This window comes from Fukomys damarensis, unplaced genomic scaffold, assembly GCF_012274545.1.
Source record: "Fukomys damarensis isolate Sample0158 unplaced genomic scaffold, DMR_v1.0_HiC HiC_scaffold_18, whole genome shotgun sequence".
Classification (NCBI taxonomy): Eukaryota; Metazoa; Chordata; class Mammalia; order Rodentia; family Bathyergidae; genus Fukomys; species Fukomys damarensis.
Genome location: NW_022900930.1, coordinates 3,055,998 through 3,070,811, shown reverse-complemented (window position 1 = coordinate 3,070,811; position 14,814 = coordinate 3,055,998). Strand labels below are relative to the sequence as shown.

At 36.1% G+C, this 14,814-nt stretch overlaps 2 protein-coding genes across 13 annotated transcripts in view; one reads left to right on the top strand and one right to left on the bottom strand.

The window, feature by feature from the left end:
• The window catches only part of LOC104857328 (disintegrin and metalloproteinase domain-containing protein 5), an 85,629-nt gene that overhangs the window by 28,888 nt on the left and 41,927 nt on the right, over window positions 1–14,814 (top strand). For all 11 annotated transcript variants that reach the window (XM_010617156.3, XM_010617155.3, XM_010617154.3 and 8 more), the window contains 3 exons: window positions 1,677–1,813; window positions 11,885–12,077; window positions 14,508–14,603. In XM_010617156.3, the coding sequence (XP_010615458.1) occupies window positions 1,677–1,813; window positions 11,885–12,077; window positions 14,508–14,603 (426 nt within the window). The remainder of the gene's footprint in view (window positions 1–1,676; window positions 1,814–11,884; window positions 12,078–14,507; window positions 14,604–14,814) is intronic.
• LOC104857327 (disintegrin and metalloproteinase domain-containing protein 9-like) overlaps window positions 1–14,814 on the bottom strand; it is a 59,855-nt gene that overhangs the window by 41,302 nt on the left and 3,739 nt on the right. For both annotated transcript variants that reach the window (XR_778828.3, XR_004517839.1), the window contains 2 exons: window positions 12,954–13,060; window positions 7,641–7,748 (listed from right to left, as the gene is read on the bottom strand). The gene's annotated coding sequence lies outside the window, so the exon portion shown is untranslated. The remainder of the gene's footprint in view (window positions 1–7,640; window positions 7,749–12,953; window positions 13,061–14,814) is intronic.

The following is a 14,814-nucleotide window of genomic DNA, read 5'->3' as shown; positions in this document are numbered from 1 at the left end:
GATTTTGTTCTAATCAACAATTAGTCTTTTACAGTGGTTGTTTTCATCTAATGAGTCATTTTTTTCTTGAGATTCCTTGGGATTTTAGTTAATTAGATGGTATTCTGTACCAATAAAAAGAGATCTCTGTGTTCTTCTGTATAGTAGAGAAAATGGGAGTTGTGAAGGTTTGGTTAAAAAAAAACAATGTAATATTCCACTGCTTACTTATGTCCTCAGAACTGCTTTGGATCAGAAGCTGGGCTGGGGAAAGGAAGGACTGCATGAATTCAGTCTTCCAGGAAGTGAAACAGCTAACTGTCCTTGGAGGCTGGACGACATATCTCTAGCGTATTCATTCATTTATTCCTGTTGGCCGTGCTGGTTTCCTCCCTGTCAGTGGCTACAGTTGAACGTGGAGGATCAGACTTTACGCACATTCCCATGAGCTGTGGCCCTGCCTCTTCTGAGCCTCTCACTACCTGGCGCTGCATCACTGCCATCTCTCTCTTACTCATGGTCCCTTAGAAACTAGCTTCTTCTCTTTTATATTCCCAGCAGTTTCAGTTACTCTATAAGATCGGTCAACTTTCTCCTGCGATGTTGCTGTTTAGTATAATGGAAGTGTTCAGATGTCCATATTATTTTGTTACATGGTTCAGGGATTGATATTTGCTAAACACTTAAATATATAAACTAATGGCTGTAAATAATTGAGGCATATGGAGGCTGAGTTAGCCCAGATATTTTCATTGTTGACTTCATTTCAGGGTAACAGCTCAAAATGATTTAGACTTTGGGAATAGTAGCTGTTTTCTCTTCCTGTATGACAACACTATCTTCTTAGCAGAACTGTTAAGAGAAAACAGAATTTGCAAATAATATGGTGGACAACAATAATATATTTTGAGAGTATACTAGTTATCTATTGCTGTATAATGAAAACTAACTTTTAGCAAATAAAAACGGCAGAGAACTGTGGGTCGGTCAGGAATATAGTATAAGCTTTGTGGGTGATTGAGAACTAGGGTTCCTTACAAGGCTGCCACCAAGGTGTAAGTAAGGGTTCAGTTGGAGGGAGGGGTGATCTCCCTCGTGCTCAGTCATGCAACTGTTGACTGACCTCAGAAAATCTTGTTTCCCAGCTCACTGTGTGGGTCTTTCCCATTGCCTACCCTACAGCATATCGGGTGTTTCCCCTAGAACGACCAAGAAACTGTAAGACAGAGAACCTAAGAAACTGGTCTCTTCATAAGCTACCTTAAAGGATTACTTGTTACTTCTGCTGCATTCTGCTAATTGGAACCAAGACAAATGCAGCCCACACATGGAGTCGAATCCATCCAGGAAGCAAGGATGTCTGGCTCTGTGAGAGGCTGCCTCTATGGAAGGAATGTAGAATTAACTGTTAAAAGATTAAAATATTTGGTTTTAAATAATTCAGAGAAGCAATATAAATATGGTGTTTAAGACGGTAAGATCTGCTAAGATATTTTCAGTTGTCCTTAAGTAATAATATTTGAGTTAACTGAACTGCTGCATGGACTCATCGTGTATCGTAGTCTATCACCCAACGGTATCACTGCACTGCAGTTACATTCGTGTATGTAATTAGAACACTGATTTTTCATTACACTCAGTGTTGTTTTATAACTGATTATAACTGGTAACTTTTTTCTGATTTTCTTTATATTTAGTATCCGGTGGGTTTGTCCTTGGAGTCATATGCTGTCATTATTGTGCAGTTGCTGGGTCTCAATGTGGGATTAGTTTACGACAATACTGACACCTGCCACTGCTTAGGAGATATTTGCACAATGACGCCAAAGGCAGCGTAAGATCATTTTCTTTATTAAGTACATTGATTTCTTCTTCTTTGTTAGCTTTGTATTTTATTAATAAAATGAATGTGATTAGTAATGATAGAGGACTACCACTAGACAATTTCAGAATACATTTTCTTTTCAAATGCACAAGGAACATGTACCAAAATAGGGATCGCATCCTTATGAGGAAACTCTTCTTCCTTCCTCTAGTCCAGAATGTGGGTTTCACTTTTTTCTTGTGGCTAGCTGGGTATCCTCTATGATCAAATCGTACTTTGCACAGTTTAGTGACAGTAAATGTTATAGACTGAAAACTACAAAAAAGTAATGAAATAAATGAATTGAAGAAGACACAAATTAATGAAAAGCCTGTGCTCATTAAAAGGATTATTAAATTATTCATAGTAGCCAAAGCAATATACTGATTTTATGCAATCTGTGTTAAAAATCTAATGTCATTTTTCTTTCTTTTTCTTTTTTTTGTACTGAGGATGGAACTCAGGACCTTGTGCTTGCATGGCAGGTGGTGGAACCACTGAGCTAAATCCCCAGCCCCTCAGTGTCATTTTTCAAACAAATGGACAAACATCCTAAAATTTGATTGGAATTAGAGAAGATCCTGAACAGCCAAAATAGTCACGAAGTAAAGAATGATACTTCAAGTCTCATACTATCTGATGTCAAAAATCTATTACAAACGTAGTAATCAAAATAGTGTCATATAGGCAATGGATAAAGGAACAACTTAATAGGTTGGAAAGCTCAGAAGTGAACCCACATATGAAAATTCAATTGGTTTTTAATTTTTTAAAAAATGTTTTTAATTTTTATATGCCCAGTGTTTTAATTTATGGAGCAAAATGTGGATTAATGTATGTGTGCACCAGTAATAATGAAAGTCAGGGCCGTGAGCATATCAACACCCTTCAGTGCTTACCAGGTCTTTGCGGGAAAACCTTCAGAATCCTCTTTTAGCTATTTGGAAGCGACAGAATTTCAGAGCACACGCTTTTAACGTAATTAGCTTCACCTCCATTGACCAATTCCTCGTCCCTCCTTCCCCGTCGCTGTCCAGCCTGTGGTGGCCGTTACTCTGTTCTCCACTTCCATGAGATTGCCTCTTTTTATTTCGTCACAGTTGAGAGTATGCAGGACTTGCCTTTCTGTGCCTGGCTTCTTTCACTTGATGTAAAGTCCCCCACACCCACCACGATGTCCTGGACGGCAGGACTCACCTTTTCACTTATGCCTGAGTCGTGTACCCCAGTGTACGTGTGCAACATGTTTTCTTGGTTCATGAAAGCACTGGACACTTGCACTGATTCTGTATCTTGACTGTTGAGGACGGTGCTGCAGTAAACACAAGCCCACCTATTTCTTCAGCTCACAGAGTGCGTGTACTTGGTGTGTACACCTGGAACTTGTCTTTCCAGGTCATGAAGTCATTGTATTTTTGACCTTTTGAGGAATCTGCATCCTGTTTTTCATGACTAATAATTCAAATTCCTACCAGTGGTTTATAAGGATTTTTTCCACAACATTACCAGTATTGTTATATTTTGTCGCTTTTCTTGATACTAATTTTTAAAATTGCCCTATTTGTTTACATTTATAAGGTATATTATGATGTTGTGATTCATGAATACATTAGGTATTGGTCAACTCTGGGTAACTGACATACTCATTACCTTAAATTTTTCTTGTTTATTTATGGTAAATACATTCAAACTCCTCTCTTCTACCTATTTTAGTTCTACAGTATCTTAATTATATTTTAATTATATTCACCTTGTCCTTCCAGTGAACACCAGAATTTATTCCTTCTATCCAATTATAATATTGTATCTATTGACTTTTTATTACCTCCCTTCCCTCTCTAGTCTCTCCAGTTTCTAGTAACCACTATTCTACACTTACCTTTCATGAGGTAAACTTTTTTTTTTTGGTACCAGGGATTGAACTTGGGACCTTGTGCTTGCAAGATTAGGCGGCAGAACCACTACCACTGAGCTAAAACCCTGCCCCTATGAGATAAACTTCTGTATATTCTATACATGAGTGGATTTGGTATTTGGCTTTCTGTGCATTTATTTCTTATAACAGTGTTGTTTGGAATGATCTACGTTGTTGCATATGATAGGAATCAATGTTTTTTATGGACGAATAGTAGCCTATTGCATGAATAGAGTATCTGGTCTTTGTCCATGATTGATAAACACTTAGGTTCATTCCATATATATATATACCTAAATATATTTATTTATTGGGTTTATAATGATGGACTCACCTCTGAAGTACCCAGCCCCGTATACCAGTAAATCTCCCCATGCTGAGGCCAATTTGAGTTGGGTTTCTGTCACCTACAACCAAAAGTCCTGGCTATCCATGTTGTGAGATGGTGAGCCATTTACAGTATATAGTACCGGGGATCAAACTCAGGCCCTTGTGCTTGCAAGGCAGGCGGCAGAACCACTGAGATAAATCCCTGGTCCGATTTGATATCTTTTTAAAAATAATTGCCTAAGGTTACTAGGCTGCTAACCTTCACATTTGTTTTATTTTATGAAAAAGTAAAATTTCATAGCCAAGTCAGAGAATAATAATAGTTAATACACTCTGTATCATTATCTTCAAAGTGGTTACTCAGAGTACAAGACTTAAACCAAAACTATTTTTATAAAAATAAACAGTAACATGAAACTTTCTTTTCAACAATCTAAGATAAACTAGTAGTGTAAATGATAATAGATATTAAAATATTTAAAAACAATGAAATATGAAATTTGGGGAAGTATTTGAACTCCTTATTTTCTACACCTCTCTCTTTTATGTTGCTCTTTATGTGTTTATTTATATATCTTTTGTGTTTCCCGTATAAGAAGGACCAGGGAATATTTCAGTTTGTCTGACCTATTGCACTTTACATTGTTCTGAAGTTGATTCTATTTACCCATGAATGTCTCAAGTTTATCCTTCTTTATAGCATCTTCCCTACCTCTTCCCTCACTACTCCATTGGTGTAAATGCATTCCCCTTATTCATTCATCTGTTGATGGACACACATGCTGTTTCCAAGATCTAGCTGTTATGTACTGTGCTGCTGTAAACATGGCTATGCATGTACGTCTGCAATATAATGGTTATTTTGGGGAAGTACCAGGAAGGGGGATAGCTAGATCAAAAGAACTTTCTATTTTTAATTTTTTGAGGAATCTCCACACTGATTTCCATAGTGGTTCTACTGGTTTACACTCCCTCCAGCATGTAGAAGAGTTTTTTCCCCACATCCTTGCCAACTTTTGTTATTATTAGATTTTTTTAAATGATAGCCATTCTTTCTGGTATAATATGGTATCTCCGTGTAGTTTTAATTTGAATCTCTCAAATGTCCAGCCCAGATAAATATTTTTTCATGTATTTATTGGCCATTTGTACTTCTTTTGAGAAATGTCTATTCATTTTAGTTGCTTGCCCCCTTTTTTTGGTGCCAGGGATTGAACTCAGGACCTTGTGCTTGCAAGGCAGGTGGCAGCACCAGAGCTAATCCCTGGCCCTAGTTGCCCATTTTTTGATTGAGTCTTTTATTTTTTATTTCTTCGCATATTCTCGGTGTTAGTCCCATCCATGGAATCGCTGGCCAAATTTTTTTCCATTTTAGAGACTGTTTCTTCACTTCGTTGGTTGTTTCTTTTGCTGTGCAGAAGCAGCTTTTTAATTTGATATGACGCCATTTAATGAATCTTGGTATTATTTCTTGTGCCATTGGGGTTCTGTTCAGAAAGTCCTTACCTGTGCTTGTCTTCAAGAGTTGTACTTGCTTTATCTTCTGGTAATTGTTTCTGTTCTAATGTTCAGATCTTTGACCCATTTTGACTTTAGTTTAGTACACGGTGAGATATATGAGCCTAGACTCAATTTTCAGCATGTGGATATTCAATTTTCCCAGCCCAATTTATTAAAGAGGTCATCTTTCTCCTACTGTATGTTTTTGACTCCTTTGTCAAAGATCTAATAGTGTGCGGCTGGGGTGGTTTGGGTTCTTCTGTTTCATTTATCTGTATGACTGTTTTTGTGCCAGTATCATGCTGTTTTAATTACTACAGTTTTATAGTATAACAAGTCTGGGATTGTGATGCTACCTGGTTTGCTTTTATTACTCAGGATTGCTTTTGTTGCTCTGGTACTGTTCTGATTCCATATAAATTTTAGGATAGTTTTCTCTAGTTCTGAGGAAAATGATCTTAGTATTTTGATTGGGATTACATTAAATTTGTATATCAGTTTTGGAAGTACAGACATTCCTCGTTTAATGACAAAGTTTCAGTCCTGTGACTAGGTTATTGAATTAATTGGTTGCTAAGTGAGGAACTGTATATAGTATGTACATTATAATATTCAGGACAAAGAAATGGTCAAAGGAAATGCCAACTTAATAACTTTGCTTTTATTTGCATAACCATTATATGCAGTTCTGTAATGTATCACAGAATATAAAACTACAGTACTGTACTGAAAGTAAAATCAGCAAAAATTACAATACTATATGAACAAAGTATACTGTACAAAAAAGATTTTTAGAACTGTACCAAACAAAGATGGGTGGTAGGTTGTAAGTCCAAACAGTCATCAAACAGGCAAGTCATTAAATGAGGAATATCTGCATAGACATTTCGATCGTGCTATGCCTACCCAGGAAGATGGGATATCTTTCCATTTTCTGATGTCCTCCTTAATTTCCTTTCTCAGTTTGATGTAAATTTTCATGGTAGAAGTCTTTCATTTCCTTAGTTAGGTTAATACCTAAGTATTTAATTTGTTTAATGCTACAGTAAATGGTATTGTTTTCTTAATTTTTCAGCAAGTTCATTATTAGTGTATAGAAAGGCTATTGATTATAGAAAGGCTTATTTTGCATCCTCCTACACTGCTGAATTTTGTTATAAATTCTAGGAGTCTTTTGGTAGAGTTTTGGGGTCTTATAAATAAGAGCTCATGTCATCTACAAATGATATTTTGACTTTATCTTTTATTTTTATTTTTTTGAGACAGGGTCTCACTATGTAGTTGAAGCTGACCTGGAACTCACTATGTAACCCAGGCTGATCTCGAACTCACAGAGATCCTCCTGCCTCAGCCTCCTGAGTACTGGGATTACAGGCATGTGCCACCACGCCTGGCCTTGACTTCATCCTTTATATATCCCTTTTATTTCTTTCTATTGCATGATTGCTTTGGCTAGTGTGTCAAGAACTGTTGAACACAAGTGGTGATAATGGACCTCTTTGTCTTGTCCTTGATTTTAGAGGGAAGGCTTTCAATTTTTCTGTGTTTAATATGATGTTAGCAGTAGATTGGTCATAAGTGGGTTTTATCATGTTGAGATAAAAATATTCTATAACTACTTTCTTCAGGATTTGTATTGTAAATGGATGTTGTAATTTGTCAAAAAAAGAAAAGACTTTTTCTGCACCTAACATATTTCTCTGAAAATAATACCGGGTCTTTCATGTACAACAGTCTATATTCATGTACAAAAATCTACATTTATTCAAATACAATCATGTCATCTTGTTCTGGAACGTTGCCATAACTCTCTACACCCAGAATTCCAGATTAACTTTCTTGTGAGTATTTCCTGTAGAACTATTGGCCTCAATCCCTCATGTAGAGCAACAGAGGTCTCCTTAAATGAACATCCCATGCCGCCTGCTTGTAGTACATTAGCAACACATCTGTCAGTGATTTTATCCCATGAACTCTTCACCCAAGTCATGACCCCTTGTGGGCTAAGCTTCACCAAGTTTCCATTAAATCAAGTGTTAATTGAAGACTTACATGACAGAAGTGATGATGGTTCAGAACGATGGTCTCAGGCTGGGGATGTAGCTCAGTGGCACTGTGCCTGCCTCACAAGAGCAAGGTCCTGAGTTTGATCCCATGTACCTAAAAAAAAAAAAAAATGCTCTTATAAAAATGATAAAAAATTACATGCACTAACATTCAGAAAACATTTCTTGATTCCACAGGAGTGCATTATATGTCTGTTACTATACATATTAGATTATGAAGATCCAGAGGAGACAGAACCTTGTCCATTCTTTGTCACATGTGCATATTATTCATGTGTGTCTGTACTCTTACTGGTCATTTCATAATAAGTATCAAGTTCATTTGCTTATGTAGGCATTTTACCTCTCATCCAAAGGTGCCTTTTTACAAATAATTATAGTTTATTATCATTTAAGTATTAATGAAAATATTATTTCTATTTAAATATATAGTCATGTTACTATTTTATAATTCAAATGTCCATCATGTGCTACAGTGGATGTACTGTTTACATCTGGCTGACAATCTTAACTGAGACTCATTTTTGGGATAGGGCCTATGTTATGAGCAGCCCAAAAGTCATGCTTGAGCTTATTTTTCAATTAGGACTTATTTTCAGAGAAATACTGTATTGGGATAATCAAATGATTTTTGTCATTGCTTCCATTTAGGTACTGAATTCCATTCATTGATTTACATATGTTGAACCATTCTTGCATTTCCAGGGTGAAGCCTACTTGGTCGTGGTGTATGTTCTTTTTGGTGATTTGTTGCATTGTTTCCAGTATTTTATTGAGGATTTTGCATCTATGATACAGAAATTGACATGTAGTTCTCTTTTTTTTGGTTGGATCCTTGCCTGTTTTATTAGATCAGGATAACGTTAGCTTCTGAGAATGATTTAGGAAGTATTCCTTCCCTCTCAATTTCATCAGAAAGTAAGAGGAGTATTGGTATTAGATCTTCCCTGAAGTTCTTGTAGAAGTTGGCTGAGAATCCACGAGGACCTCATCTTTTCTTAGTCGGTAGTTTTTAAAAAAATTATTATTCACGCTTCAATTTTATTATCTTTTACTGGAATTTTCAAGGTTTTTAAATCTCCTTAGTTCAGATTTGGGAATTCCTATGTAACTAGGATCTCTCTGTTCTGAGTTCTCCAGTTGTTTGGCATATTTATTTGTGAAGTAACAGCTATTAATTCTGTGGATTTCCACTGTCCACTGTGATTTCACCTTTTTCATTTCTGACTGCATTAATTTGTCTTTTCTTTACGTTTTTGGTAAGATTGGCTAAGGGTCTATAGGTTTTGTTTATTCTTTCAAAGAACCAACTCTGGTTGTTTGTATTGTTTTTTATTCTCTACTTCATTAATTTCTGCTCACCCTTTATAATTTCCTTCCCTATACAAGCTCTGGGATTGGGTTATTCTTGCTGTTCTAAGATCTTGGGATGTATCACTAGGTTGTTTGTTTGGGCTCATTCTACTTTTCTGATGTTGGAATTCACAGCTATAATCTTCCCTCATGGGATTAATTTCACTGTATCCCATAAATTCTAGAAATGTTACACTGACATCACTTAATTGGAGGAACTGTCCTATTATTTTTTTCCTCATTGAATTTATTGGTACCCTTTAGGTAGACACTACAGTTACATTCATCATTGGGAGCTTGTAATTTTACATCACAGGTCTTGGTTCTCATTTTTTCCCCATACACCTGCCCTCCCTTCACCCCCTCCTTCCTTCCCTATTTACAAAAACAGTATTTCCATTTTTTCATAATTTTTCTTTTCCCTTATTTCCTTTGGTTGATTTCTTGATAGCAGCCATTCTTTCTGGGGTGAGGTGGAATCTGTGTTGTTTTCATCTGCATCTCTTGAATGACCAGTGAGGTGGAACATTTTTTTCATATATTTATTTGATGCTTTTACTTTTTTGTCTGAGAAATGTTTGTTCATTTCAGATACCATTTTTGAATTGGGTCTTTATATTTGGGGGGGCTTTTTTTTTAAAGATTTTTACATGTTCTAGATAATAGTCCTTTGTCTGAGAAGCTGGTAAACATTTTTTCCCAGGTGGTAGGTCGTCTCTTAGTTCTGCTAATGATTTCTTTTTCAGTGCAGAAGCTTAATAACATGAGATCCCAGTTGTTGATTCTTTCTGCTAGTTTCTGTGCTACTGCGGATTTGTTCATAAAATCTTTCCTTATGCCAATGTCTTTAAGAGTTCTGCCTAACTTATCTGCCAGCAAGTTTAGTGACTTTTTAAATATTTAGATCTTTAATCCTCTTGAATTTTAGTTTAGTGCATGGTGAAAGATAAGGGTCTAGTCTTAATCTTTGGCAGGTTCAGTTTTTCCAACACCATTTATTAAAGAGGCTATCTTTCCTCCACTGAGGGTGGAACTGTCCTATTTCTTACTTAATTTCCTGTAACATATTGATTTTTTAGGGGTGTGTTTTTTAACTTCTATATGTTTAGTTTCTGTAGAGTTTTCTGTCATTAATTTTGAATTTCATTTTACTGTGATTTGCTTATATGCATGGTAAAATTTTACTTCATTTACTTTTGCTTTGGCATGCTTTATAAGCTAATACATGGTCAAAATGAATATGCATTGTACTGCTAGTGGGTGGAACACCCAATAGATGTTTCAAGTCCATTTGTTCAAAAGTTGATTTTTTTTTGTGTAGTCAATCTATTTGAGATAGTGAGGTATAGAGATATCCCAATATAATTTTACTGATGTTTATCTGATCTTTTATGTCTATCAGAGTTTGTTTTATGAAGTGGGGTGCACAGTGGTTTGGTGCATATGTTTATAATTTTTATCACGTCTTGTTGAGTGGTTCCATTAACCAATATGTAATGTTTTTCTGTGCCTCTTTGATCAGCTTTGGTTTGAAATCCACTTCTTCTGAAAATAGGAAAGCTACTCATGCTTTTTTTTTTTTTTTTTTTGGTACCAGGATCCAACTTGGGTCCTTGCACTTGCAAGGCAGCTGGCAAAACCACTGAGCTAAATTCCCGGCCTTACTCCTGCTTGTTTGTGAGCTTCTGTTGCATGAAATATTATTTTCCATGAAATTTTTATGACTTTCTTTTTACATTAAATGTGTTTCTGTATACAGCATCCAGTTGGATTTTGCTTCTTGATCCATTGTGCTAATCCAGTCATTTGATTGACAAGTTGTGTCCATTTACATTGATAGTTACAATTGATAAGTAATATAATTGATAATTGACTTATTCCTGTCACCATATTAATCTGTCATTGTCTTGCTTTCTTTCTCTTCTGCTGAATTGCGAATCCTACCCGATGTATTTGTTTAAGTGGACCCTTTGGCATCATTAGCTTCACTGTCTCCTTCTAGGATATCCTTGAGAATTTTCTGAAGTGCTGGTTTGGTGGTCATGAATTTTTTATTATGGAAATATCTTATTTCTCTATCAATTTTTTTGAAAGATAATTTTGCAGGATAATACAGTCTTGGTTAGAAGTTGTTTTCTTCAACCACCTGAAAAACTGTCACCCTCTCCAAGCCTGTCTCCCCAGGCTGTTTCTTGCTGTCTGTCACTGTGGTTCGGTATCGCTTCAGTGCTGAAGTGAAAATCTCCTCTTGTGTGTCAGTATCTTCTTGATTCGTTTAATATGGCGGTTGTTACTTCTGCTGTCCTGTGATGTGGAGAACCCAGGGTATGGGATGTCCAGTTCTGGGTCCTCCTCTCTTGGCACAGGTCCTGCGTGGTGTCAGCATTGCTTGGGGGCAGGGCATGTACTTCCCAAGTCCTCCGGGATTGGCACATAGTTTGGGCAGATGTCTGCACTGGCTCTTGAGTCCGTATCTTGACAATTGTGAATAGTGCTGTAACAAATATAGGTGTGGAGGTGTCATTTGAATGTGTAAATTATAAGGACTTGAGCATCTATGCATTATTACTTCTGAGATGTGGGGTACAGGGGGCTTCGGAAAGGCTCTTTGAAGATATTAAGGAATCATCTGGACTTTGTTTTGTGTAAACATGATGTATGAGTGGAACTTTTGGGAATATATTATTTTTAACTTTTTCTTAGTGGGATTACAAAAGTATGTTACAATATATCAATTTAATCAATATTTCTAAAAGTGTTCTTATTATTTTCCATGTAGGATGTTTCTGAAAACTTTCTTCAAAATATCTTAAGAGTTATGTAGAGATGCAAATCATTAATTTTTGTCATGACCATATTTTTATTTTTATATTTTAGGTACTCTGGGGTTTTAACGCATTTTAGCACTTGCAGCCTGGATAGCTTTAAATCACTTGCATCACGTTCTGGCCTTGACTGTCTCAAGAACAACCCACATGATAAGCCGGTTTATAAGCAGTCATCTCGAAAGAGAATATGTGGCAACTCAGTAAGGGAAGAGGGTGAAGAATGTGACTGTGGCACTAAACTTGTTAGTAGAAATTCTTTCTCCATTTCTTATATGCATATAAAATAGTAAGAAAAAAGGTAACCAACATTGTCTTTCAGTGAAATGTATTTGAAAAAGACTTTTTATTTGGGAAAGTTCTGCCTCAGTCAATGCAAATGGAGGGGTAACAAGAATGGGGAAGAGGAAAAAGCACAGAGAAAAAAAAAAAAGAGAATAGAAGGAAAGAATGGCCGCAAGCTTTTCTAAATAAGGAGGGGATGAGGAGTAGGAGGGAACAGAGGGGAAGGGGAAAAAAGAAGCAGCAAGATAGATTGCACAGGTACAAATTCCCAGTAATGAATGTGATCATTATCTATGTGTAAAATGTCCCAGTAAAATAACGTTACCCAAAAAAGAAGAAAAGCCAAAAAGTCAATGCAATGTATTCTTTTCTTCAAAACACTAAAAGTGGGATGACCATATGTCCTTACTGCCCCACTCCTTGGTATGTATCTGATGGACTTAGAGTCAGCATACTACGAGAGACTACATTTACTGCAGTACCATTCACAGTAGCTAGCCAACACATGGGATCAGCCTCAGTGTCCATCCACAGATGAACAGACAAAGTTTGATATTAGCCGGAAGAAGAAATTATATGATTTGCAGGAAAATGAATTGAACTGGAAAATGTTAAGCAAAACAAGGCAGAATTAAAAGTCACTTTCTCCCTAGTAGAGCAATCTGAAAAGAAAAGAAAAAAACAAAAACAAATATAAATGAAGGAATTAGAAGGAATGGAATACCATCGCTGGACAGGAAGAGTTCAGGACCATGAGAAGGGCATGGGACACTGTAAGGGAGCGTAACGGGTAAAGATGGCAAAATGTCATCTGAGCCAGACGTGGCAGCACACACCTGTAATCCTAGCGTTTGGGAAGCTGAGGTGGGAGGATAACCTTGCGTTTGAGGGCAGTTTGGTCCACATAGTGAGTTCAAGGCCACCCCAACTACAGAGAGAGATCCTGTCTCAAAACAATGAAAAAATTAAAAACTTTAAATCAGAAAGATAAATAATATTAAGTAAAAAAGGAAGTGAGTTTTAAATATTTACTACTTAAAAATATAAATAACAAAATGAATGAAAAGGCAATACAGTTTTTAATAATGTTTTGTTAGAAACTAGCCTACAAAATCCATGAAAATTTAAAAATCGGCCCTTGCAAGCTAGAACAGGCCAGTTCCAGAACACTAAGACATATGGCAATTCTAAATTAAAAGTCATCCAAATATTTGAATATTTGAAACAAAATAGCTAGACTATGCCCAATATCTACAAAGTAAAAAAGTCATTTCTAAATTACCCACGGGCAAGAAAATTACAATGAAAGTTAGATCAAAGGTAATGAACCACTTTTTCGCAAAAACAATTCTTTTTTTTTTTTTTGGTACCAGGGATTGAACTTGGGTCCTTGCTCTTGCAAGGCAGGCCACCGAACCGCTGAGCTAAATCCCCGGCCCTCAAAAACAATTCTTTACTCATTTTGTGAAGTTGCTATAAACCTGATGTACAGAAATCTTGAGATGATCATTGTAAGACAGGAACACTACAGGCCAGATGTATTCCTGAACCTAGGTGCAGAAATCCTTATGGGATATTAGCAGGATAAATCTGGGCTTATTCTGTGAATGTAAGCGTGACTTAATATTTGACAATAAATCACTCCTATTCACTATGGTAAAATAAATGACAGAAGTAATATAACAGTTCCAATATATAAATTAAAATAGTTCAAAAAAGTGCACATTTTTTCATAAATTCTGTAGTGTATGCAGTGCTTGACAATAGAATTTTTTTCACAATGGTGCTGTTTGGAGCTGCCCAGTGCCTGATCCCCCGAGTCACATGTGGCTAGTGGACACTTGGAATGTTTCTCATGTGACCAAGCAATTAAATTTTAGTTCATTTGTATTTAAGTAGCTACACATGGCTAGTGGTCACCTCTTGAATCTAGTTTTTGATCTCTTCCAACACGGTGAAGTGGAGGCATTGAGAACAGAAGTAGGTGTAGTAAACATTTGGAAATTTATGGGCAATTACTAAAGTGTTTTAAAGTTGGGATTTATATGTAAATAGATATGGTTGATAATATTTGTTAAATAAAATGCGAATATAAATACTATAAAATTTAGAAATGTTTAAAGATAATGTATTTAATAAAGTATCTAATTTCCTCTAGGTTCTTCAGTGTAGTATTACTGTTTATATTGTATTGGATGTAGAGAAACATATTTCTTCTCTGCAGTACAAAATGAGATGTGGACTTCTGTAAATCAAGCACTGTACAGTATAAAAATAATGGGGCTACTTCAGCTCTGAATGCTGTGCCTACTTCGTAAAGTCATGCACTGTACACTTCTTTGATGGTACTCAATCCCTATCATTAGTTAACATTTAGCTTTTCCTCGTAGAACTGTACGCATACAAAGTGCTGTGACCCTACGTCATGTAGGAAGAAAGGCAGTGTAGTGTGTGGCTCTGGAGAATGTTGTACAACAGACTGTCAGGTAAGAGACAATCTGTGTTTGATTTAGCATTCATTTTCTTGAAATATGTATTTTAAGGAAAACACAACAATACCCTATTCAGCCCTTTCCACGACATTGTAACCATGCAGATGGGACCCATTTCATACTTTATTCAGGAACCTATTTCTTGTATTTTCATGCCCATAATGTCTGATACTTCTAATCTTGATTTACATATATATATATATAT